This window comes from Gavialis gangeticus, unplaced genomic scaffold, assembly GCF_001723915.1.
Source record: "Gavialis gangeticus isolate Ggan-Ray unplaced genomic scaffold, GavGan_comp1, whole genome shotgun sequence".
NCBI classification, from domain to species: Eukaryota; Metazoa; Chordata; order Crocodylia; family Gavialidae; genus Gavialis; species Gavialis gangeticus.
The window spans coordinates 297,647-307,797 of record NW_017729016.1 but is presented as its reverse complement, the minus strand read 5'-3'; the positions used below and the strand labels follow the sequence as shown (position 1 = coordinate 307,797).

The window sequence follows — 10,151 nt, the reverse complement described above, 5'->3', positions numbered from 1 at the left end:
ACCCATTTGACTGTGTGGGTGTCTACACCACAGCCTCCCATTTTCTTAATGAGAACGGGGTGAGAGACAGTGTCAAAAGCCTTCCGGAAGTCCAGGAAGACTATGTCCACTGCTACCCCTGCATCTAATGATCTGGTGATCTGATCATAAAAAGCCACCAGGTTGGTCTGACAGGACCTGCCACTGATGAACCCGTGCTGATTGCCCCTAAGCATGCAGTCCCCTGCTGGCCCCTCCTGGATGTGTGCCAGAATTATTTTCTCAAACAGCTTGCCTAGGATTGAGGTAAGACTAACTGGCCTGTAGTTTCCCGGGTCCTGGGTGCTGTTTCCCACTGACATGAAGTCTGATCCCTGATCCCTTGGTCAGACCTAGGGAGGCTGCAGTGTGTGAGTGAAGCAACGGCAGGAAATGAACCCGTTTGCAGAGCAGGGGTTGGAGGAAGGAGCACTTTGCACTGCTCAACAGTCAAGGAAGCTGCAGCTCTTTCCTCTGCGGCCCTCAGCGACTGCATAGGTGAATGCAGCAGAACATGGATAAATTGAAAATAGCAGGCAACTGAGAATCCCTTGCTACACATCGGCAGCCCGTATGTTTCCTTTCTCTCCTGCTTTTCTCCTGTGAAAGTCTCTTGGCAGGAAACATGCTGGGGTCTCCGGATTATGAGAGCTAGGATCCATGATTCTCAGATTAGTTTTAAATTCACAGGTGCAAACCTAGAACAATGCACCTTCCCTACAAAGTTATTTTTAGGATTCTAACTATGCTACAAAGATGCCATTGTATTACAGCAACATGGCTGGAGGAAGATGTGGGCCATGTCCAAAACACAAAGATATTTAGGGCTGGGACCATGCCTTTGATGTGTCTGTACAGTGGCTAGTGCCCTGTGGGCATTTCCAGAACCAGTAAATAAAGCCATCACCACCTAGAATGGATGTCTTTTACCAGAGACATAGGACCAGATTGTGGTTTTATCTTCATCAGGACAAATCCATCAAAATCAAGTGTTAACTCCATATTTGCACATCTGCGATTGAGATCCGAGTATGGCCAATATAATACAGGTATAGACAATGTCTGCTGTCAGTAGGAATTTTTCCATTCACTCCAATGGGCTTTGGACAGACCCAAACTGAACTAAATGAAAAGAATAATGTGGCTACTTACAGCTCTCAATGTCAGCCCCAGCCAGTTTGCCTGTGGTACCAAAGTGGATTCGGATAAACTTGCCCTAGATAAGAAAATGAAAGATGAGTCAGTTCACCAAGATTGCAGCATCTGTAGGAAAACAGCAAATAACTGACAGAGTCAGAGTATTCACAGGAGACAGAAAGCTGTGCCTTCGGGGGCAAGTTTGCACGTCAGCGAGAGGAAATTTAATCTTTTCAAAGATCAAATCTATTAAAAAAAAAAGCCTGTTGTTCTTGAACATTTTAGCAGCACTTAAAGAAATCTTCCTGTTCTTACAATATTAGATAATGGTGAATATGGCACAGGCCAAAGGACTGGGAGTTAGGAAAAGCCATTAACAACCCCCTATCTTTTAGTTTATGGGCCATTGAAAAAATTTGAAAGCCGATGGCAATTCAGCATGAAAATAAAACATTTCAGGGGGTTTTGGTGACATTAAAAGAATAAAAGTTAAAAAAATGCATGTTGGGTTGTTCACATTTCGTTTGGACAAGTTTTGGTTTTATTACCAATGTTGAAAGCAAATGTCGTTTCACTGCGAAAAGTCAGAGCATTTTATTTGGAAAATACCCAGATTGGATGTTTAGAAGGGTTCTCATTTTTTTAATCCAATCAGCAAAGTCAGCCGGTATTTGCAAGAGTTGGTGTCACTGGATTTGCATTTTTCGCTTATCCAAAGTTTTGTTTGGAACATTTTCCCCATCTCTACTGGGACCTCTTTCACACACCGGCTTTGACACTGGACAACTCTCTGGGGCCCTCATTCATGAAAGTATTTCACACATATTTCAGACAGTGATTTCTGGGGGATGTGAGTACAGGCTTCCTGCTTTCCTGAATCATTGTGTACATAAATTTTCCTATAGGTACAAGGCCTTCATGATAATTTCCTTTCCCATGGGACAAACTATGGGTTCATTTGGTAGTATTAACAAAGTATTTTAAAGACACTACATAAGTGCTAGAGGTTGTTAGTCTGGTGGTTTTTTAATCTGGATGCATGTTTCTGAGATTTACATCCTATTTACGTGCTTCCTTCAGGAAGCTGGAAGCCATATAGCTGGATGTAGAATAGTAGTGAACACACACTACTGTCTGAAAATGCAGTGTGCTGTATACATCATTATTATTCCTAGAGGGATTTTTTTCCCCTTTGCGAGCACTTATAAATCATAATGGAATTGCCATCGAAACAGAACTGAAGGCAGCAGAGTCCAGCACTTACGAAACGTGAGGAATTGTTGTTCCTGGTAGTTTTGGCATTTCCAAAGGCCTCCAGAACAGGATTAGCCTGGATGATTTGATCTTCCAGGGACCCCTGTACAAGGAGAAGCAGGAGATCAAAATCATCAGAGCACTGAACACATTACTCGTGACAGCCACGCTCTTCCCGCGAGCTGCTCAACTCAGGATGGCGGAGAGGTAGCTGCAGCCAGGATGCCTGCACTCTCGCTTGCTGTCAGGGAGCCTTACCTTCCCGTCGGCAGACTGTTTGCCAGTGCTGCCGATGTTGGCAAAGTACTGAATGACCTTTTTCGTGTTCTCAGTCTTGCCGGCACCGGATTCTCCACTAAGTGAAACGAACAAGGAAAACCATTAGGTGCTGGGGGGGAAAAAAAGAAATGATCAAAAGCAAGCAATGGTTTGCATGCATCAGGAGAGCTGCACTTGTTCTCAGGCAGGAGCTGAGATCTTACTTTCTCCAACGTTAGCAGGAAGAAACTGAAGGTAGTGGCTGTGGGTAAAACCCTCTGGGGACAGCTACCTGCAAAATTTATGTGAACTGGTTCTGCTCTGCCTTACGCTCATGCAAAATTGATGCTTGCTGAATTGTACCAAGGAGCTCCCAGATCCGTGCATGAGAAGGGAGCAGATGAAAAGAAGGGAACAGGACTGGGCCATCCTGACCGGCACCAGATGACATCCCCCCTCATTCTGCCCTCTTGCTCACTGCCTGCTTCCTCCGTTGCCTTCTCTCCTGCTCACTGGGTACAAAGGGATGAACAACACCCTGAAGAAATACTCACGTAATCAGCATAGACTGGTTCTCACGGTCTGTGGAGAAGAACAAACAGGACAAAAGTGGGTGTTAATAAAGGTTTTCAGATTCCCATAGGAGCAAAGGAAATCCTGTGCAGTTTGAACATAATCTGGACTTGGGGACAGCTCCTTTCTACCTCCTCCACACCATGGTCTCTTCCTTCTCCAACCACAGAGGGAAGCCTATGACCATGGGTCTTGGCAGGGAGGAGGAGAGCATCTGCAGGACACTCTCTCTGTTTTTTTCCTATCAGCCTTGTAGAAAGCTCTCCAGAGGGCTCCATGGAGGTCCAGTCCCCCGGGATCAGTGCCAGTGGGGATCTGGTTGGTCTCTCCCATGCCAGGGAAGCCCAACTTGGCAGCATCTTTCAGTGCTTCCCTCTTCAAGGCTTAGAACCTCACACTCAAGAAGGTATCTCAGGGTGGATACAGTTAGGAAGAGCGATGATAAAGGGCCCTGAGGGACAATGGGTATTGCCCAGGCTATGGTTAGGTCAGCAGAGGAAAGGCTGCACAAGCAGGGTGAGTTTTACACGGGGAGTCCTGCGAGCCGAAAGAGGGCAATCATCATCATCATTCCAAGCACAGACAAGACAGCATCATGCAGGACAACAGGTTGCATGAAGCGAGGACAGCTTGAGAGGAAGGACAAATGCAGACATGAGCAGGGGTGTGAGCTGTGCAGAGCCAGGAAGGTGAGAATGAGAAGGTTTGACTAGCATCAGGAGAGGAGCCACTCTGCAAAGTGAAGGTGGCTGGAGAAATGGGAAGAAGGCATTGTCCGGGGGGCTATATTTGGCTTCCAATAAGTCAAGGGTCACTTTGCTGACGTCAGCGTGAACAAAAGCAAACACCGGGTGGTGAAGATAGAAGCAGAGGAGTCAGCTTGTCCTTAGAACTCACCCATGAGCATGTCATGGTAGGCATTGTCAGAGATGGAGAACAGGTGAGGAGGCATCTCTGTACGCTTCCTGCCCTTGTACATCTGGGCAACCCGGGCTCCATAGATGGGCAGCCACTTGTAGGGGTTGATAGTCACACAGAACAAACCGGAGTAGGTCTGGAGGGAGAGAGAGTAAATAAACCATCCTGCACGTGGCAGGGACAACATAGAAACGACCATGGCTTTGTGCTCAGAAGCAGAAATCTTTACAGGGGGCCTGGCTGCCATTGGCCAACAAACTCCTTCCCCACAGCAAGGAAAAGCAGCCAGGTTCCCTTCCCACCCACTTGCAAACATTGTTGCTTGGGGCCCTGTTATTATTTAGGTAAGATGATTTTCACCATGTTTCTTCAAAGAACATTCAGGTCATGTTTTGCAAAGAGGCATCATCATTGGGGCGGTTGGAAACACGGAGCTTGTTACTGAGCTGTCTCTGGTGACACTCCAGTTTTCTCAAAAGCCCAATAATATAATACATCCAGATAGCAGCTTTCCCTCCAGGATCTCAAAATGCCCTTGAGCTGTACAAGCATCATTGTTATCATCATCATTATCATCATTATTGTTGTGGCTGTAAAGCTTTTTGAGAACTTGAGTGAAAGGTATAATAAGAATAATAAGGATAATAATTGTGGTTGTTACAGTAGCACCTACAAGCCTTGGTCACAGACAGTGTGCGAGGTGCTGCAATTTATACTAAAAATGCCGATAGGTCATTATCTCTATTTTCCAGGTGGGAAACAGGCAGAGTGAGGTGAATGGCTTGAGACACAGGGTCAGGATGACAACCCAGGCATCCTGACACTTAGCTATTTGCTTTAACCAGATGAGAGACAAGCAGCCAGAGAGAAGGGGCTGAATGCTAGAAGGCTAAAGTTGCACCAGATTTGCACCATCCTCATTTTAAGATTTCAATCTGGCTCTCTGCACTGGACTGTTTCTGTAATCGCTGCACACTGCACAGCTGTCACCTCTGGCTGTTCCACTCACATAGATCCTCATGTGGACATAACGCTGACGCAGGTTGTCCAAGACGCTGGCCTCATTCAAGAAGGTCATGTTGGCCATGTCACTGATCTGGTAGAACTTGGGTGGGTTCATCTGCTGGACATTATCCTTCTTCAAAGTGAGGGTCTGTGGGGCGAGAGGAACACCGCGTCAGTGCGGCTGGGATCTACACACCTTCCATCGGAGACGCCGGCTGTGTCCTTCAGAGTGAGAGGACTGATGCTCATGCAACTAGGGAATGGTACCAAGAACCTTTCTTTGCCAGGTCAGTGGATTGAATCTAACATTTCAGAAGCCACCAAAGATGTTACCCTCTGAAGGGGGTTTGTTGGCCCATGTGAGAAAACTCTAACAGTCCCAAGGGACGTGTATCCACATCTCAGTCCCTTTCTGCCCTGCCAACACTGCCTTATTAGCCATCTTAGAGGGACTCCAGACATGAAATGGCCAATGCCACCGGACTGTGCTTTATCCCTACTGGTTCTTCATCCAGATCAGGCACAGCAATAAGGAGCAAGCTTGAACTGCTGCTTTCTGAGCCTAGGTCCCCCAGGGATAGTGGGCTTCAGCCTCCTGAGCTGCCAGCTCCAGCACAGAGACATCCTAATCTATGAAGTAAACTTTGAGGGTGACCATGTTTCCTTCCCATGGAGGAACAGAAACCTGGCTGTGCACCCACTGTGGCTTTCAGGGGTTGGGTGGGAGCAGCCGTATTCACCTCCAGGCAGTCCAGGGGTCACCAACTGCTCTGCCAATGAAGAGCCCAATCCTACAAACTTCACCAGCGAGTGTGTCTCTTCTTGTATCCCAACTGGCTTCATGACTAGTCTTTTTAGGCACTAAATTGTCAGTCCCTCTCCCTCCCGTCCAGAAGGATATGACTGACTTCTACTAATGTCAGTCTTAACCTAACCTAAATGAGTAAGAAATGGCTCCCTGAAATCAAGAGGCTCACCCCGGAAAAGCACCTGCAAAATTCACAGCAGTAGCAGGGCAGGAGTTGCTGTTGCCCCCTTGTCCAGCTCATCACACCAGACTTACCTGGTTGGCCACAGTCTTCACAGTGACTTGGTCACCCGCATCCGACTGGATCTCACCAGCGATAAAACCCTCCTTTTCATCCTTCACCCAGCATGACTTCTTGATGTCATAGGGCTTGTTCATGGCCTCGATCTTCTCTTTTTCAGGAGGAGCCAGGTATGGCATGGGGTCCACATCGTCCCCACACTCTCCTTTATACGCACCAGGCATCTTTGCTTTAGGGCAGGCAGCAGGTGAAGCCGGAAGGACAAAGAGATGGGGACCAGTGCTTCCCTCAAAGCTGAGAAAAAGAAGTGGGGAAGAGCCCAAAATACAGTAAGAAACACAAAGGGAAATCCTGAAGCCCTATCCTTTGCCATGTTGGCCACTGATATCTCTGAGTGAATCCTATTAGGGCTATATGAGGACAACTTGCGGGACAGGAGGAGGTGAGGGTGTCTCCAATGTGCTGAACATCTCAGAGACTCTGTGTGGCCCTGGGCTTCTGTCATCAGTGACTATCACCCCCAAATGTCTCACTTACTCCTGTGGCCAGAGTAAGGCAGGTGGCACAAAGCCTGGCCTGTGCTCTCCTTGCCGGATCTCCTGCAGATGCAAGCCAAACATGAACCCTCTTACCAGGAAAGACTGAGGCTGCGTCTGCACAGCAAAAGGAAGGTGTGCTTGGAGTACATGTAGACAAACCAGAACTAGCTTTAGTTTAATTAGCCCTGGTGAAAATATCAGCAACGATGTGGCAGCAGGGGCCCCTGGGTGTGCTAGCAACCTAAGTACCAGCCCTCCAGGGGCATGGGCAGGTACATGGCCTGGCTGATGTCTTCCCTGCTGTTGTTACCCATGCTGCCTACCTAAATTACAATCATATTTCTCTTTTGTGCCTCTATTCTGCTTTCCATTTCTTCAGCCTCATTGCCGGCAGCCCTGAGCAGCGTTCAGCCCCAGTATTCATCTCAGTAGCATGAGCTGTGTGGTTACAGTCAGGCTTGACTGACGGAGAAGGTCCCGTGGGGACAGGCCGGTGACTGTTTGCCAGTTGCTGCAGACACCGCTTGGGTTGCAGCCTCTCAGAATAGCCCGGCATTGGGCTGCAGAGTGATCCTGCTCTCGGTCCCACCGGGGAGCTCCATTTCTCCACCATCTTCTCAAGACCTTGATGGTCTAAAAAAAACCATACGGGCCAGAGATGGTGGAGCAGAGCCTTCAACCCCCAAAGGCTATAATGGAGCCAAATGAAGTCATGGTATAACTCCAGCAACCGCAGTGAGCGATGGACAGGGCAAATTTCCCCAGAGACTCTGGAGGAAGAAGTTTTGCTCTTCAAATTCCCACGTAGCCCATCCAAGATACAGGAGTGCGAGAGGTTACCTGGAGTAGGGTTAAGGGACATTTTCCCTTTCACTCCCAGTAGCTGAATCTGCAGCCCTGGCTACTGCTGTTAGACTCAGATTTACAGGGCTTCTTTAGGACAAGATTTTGCTCTCCCTTACTCACATGGAGCAATTCCCTTCCCCTCCCCCAGCAATCTCATTTACCCACCTGGGGCTCAGTCAACACCGAATGTGGGCAAGGGAAACAGAATAGGATCCTCCTCCTCTAAAGCAGATTGGTGTATTATTAGCTATGTTACACTCCCCCTTCCCCTGGGAAATGCATGTATAAATAAAAGTGTGGTAGTTTCCACTTCCTTCACACACAGCTGCTGCCCTGAGCATCTCCTGGCCCTTTACAAACCTTTAACTCATTAAGCCTCACTGCCCCTTTGTGGGGCCTTTTACTGATGGGGAAACTGGGGCATGGAAAACCTTCAAAAGCGCCCATCCATTTGGGATGCCTCCATTTTACAGAGTCCAGCAAGAAGCACCTGGCTGTCTGATTTTTCTCACCACATGCCTTTCTTTCCATAGCCAGCGGGAGCTATGGCTGCTCAGCTCCCCTGCAGCCACCCAACCGTGTCTCCTATAGGGACCCAGGAGCATGTATTTTGCAAACCAATGTACAAAATGTCTTGCCAAAAGTCACCCGATGAGCACGTGGCCAGGCAGCCCCAAAGCCCTGCCATACCTTCCTCTGGTCTGAGCACCACAGGGTACTTCCTGCTTTGTGTTAAACTCATTATTCAAAAACAACTGCAAAGTCAAGCAGGTTCATTGCTCTTGCTCTCTTTCTTTCTCTACGTCATCCTTCCCTGAACTCCAGGATGTTAGGTTCGGTTCTCAAAGGAGAGCACCACTTTAATACTCTTGGTGAATTCAAGGCTGCCCAACTTCAGATGCAAACGAATCCGTACTGGTTAGGATACACACATAGCTCCTTCTTCATACAACCAGCTATCACACCGCCCCTTCCTGCCTCTGTTTCCAATCCCTGCCCAACACAGGTATATGAATTCCTGCAGAGCTTCCCACCACGCTCCCACCCAAGAGCCACGCACAGCAAGTACTTGCCAGAGACGATGCTGAAAGACGCCGCATGTTTACAAGGGGCTGGCCAGCTTCTTTTATAGCCATCCTTTTGGCCTGAGCCTGCACTATTTTTAAAAAGAAGCCAGCCCATTTAAGATCCACAAACTCAGCTGGCCTCAGTGTTGGAACTCAATTGGCCAAAGCTCGCGTCCCTCAGGGGCGATCGGTTTATGCCCTGTTTCTTGGGGAATTCTCCTTCCCTTTCTTCTCCTTATAGGGCATCTAACAAACTCAACTGCATGCGCCCAGGGGCCTGAGGCCGAAATAGAACAGCTGCCTAATGACATTTTTCTGCCTAAGCCATGACTTACAGCCAGGTCCTTCATGCCAGGCGGCAGACAAGGGTTTCATTAGTGAAGGTAGCTCATCAGGGCAAGGCAGGAGTCCGGCTGAATGGGCACAGGGCACCAGCTATGCTTCTTGAGTGGTCCGATCAGTTTTGACAGAAGGAGGCTTCCTCTTCAGAAGAGTATCTAGCCCAAACCATGTGTGATGAAAAGCCTTCTCCATGGGGAGTCGAGTCTGCAGGCAGGCAGATACAACGCAGAGGTATAACCGCTCATGCCAGGATTGAATCTGACCCTTCTGCTTGGGAGATGTGAAGTGTCCCCATTCGTATCCCAGCAACGTATTGACTGAGAAGCCTAAGGATGACTATCACAGCATCTGACGATCACAACATCTCATGCTATATAGCTCTGATTGAGTTCATCTAGGAGGTGCAAATCTACCCTGCCTTCTGCTTGGCCGTTTAGATGTCAGCTTTAAGCGTTACATTGCTCTTTATTTCAGCAGGAGCATCTGGGGACTGTGGGACTGGGGAAAGAGTGAGGAGAGCCCCATCATCTCCTCCAGCCATGGGGAGCTGTGCAGAAGGGCTGTGCTTGCCGACAGCGAGTATGTGAGGGAGGGAGCTTGCCAGCAAGAGTTTGCAGAAAAAACACATTGGAGGCAAATGTGAGGGATCTTATGGAAAGCAGATTTTGATCATGTAATGACTGTTCCCCCTAGAAGCCTAATTCTGTAATGATGTTCATTCAATCAGTGAACATCAGCAAATCACAGGAGGGTACATGTCTAATCAAAACTAGCCATCCTGGCCTGAATTTTGAAAACTGAGCAGGTGTGATAAACTGCCTGTGAATGAACTAGAGAGAGAGAGTCTTATTCATTAGGTTCACACGAGGAATGATTTCAATGAATGAACCAGTGTTTGAAAATCATAACAGACTCGGGATTTTTTTTTTTTACTTTCTTTAATATGGGCTTGATCCTACCAAATGCTAACTGCACTTGGCTCTTGTGGAAGATGAGGGAGTTGAGGATTGTAAAATCATAGGCAAGTAGGGTTGGAAGGGACCTCAGGAGGTCTAGTCCTAGACAGGTGCTGGTCTAACCTATTCAAAGCTCTGGGAACAACCTTCACACATAACTACTAGGCACAATACCTGAAACATCAAAAC

At 47.9% G+C, this 10,151-nt stretch overlaps 1 protein-coding gene across 1 annotated transcript in view; it reads right to left on the bottom strand.

The window, feature by feature from the left end:
- LOC109294323 (myosin-16) overlaps positions 1-6,436 on the bottom strand; it is a 49,941-nt gene extending 43,505 nt beyond the window's left edge. Inside the window, exons 1-7 of the mRNA XM_019512625.1 lie at positions 6,227-6,436; positions 5,168-5,311; positions 4,138-4,294; positions 3,222-3,249; positions 2,668-2,764; positions 2,420-2,512; positions 1,171-1,234 (exon numbers count right to left, since the gene is read on the bottom strand). Coding sequence (XP_019368170.1) covers positions 1,171-1,234; positions 2,420-2,512; positions 2,668-2,764; positions 3,222-3,249; positions 4,138-4,294; positions 5,168-5,311; positions 6,227-6,436 — 793 coding nt within the window. The remainder of the gene's footprint in view (positions 1-1,170; positions 1,235-2,419; positions 2,513-2,667; positions 2,765-3,221; positions 3,250-4,137; positions 4,295-5,167; positions 5,312-6,226) is intronic.
- Positions 6,437-10,151: the final 3,715 nt, after the last annotated feature.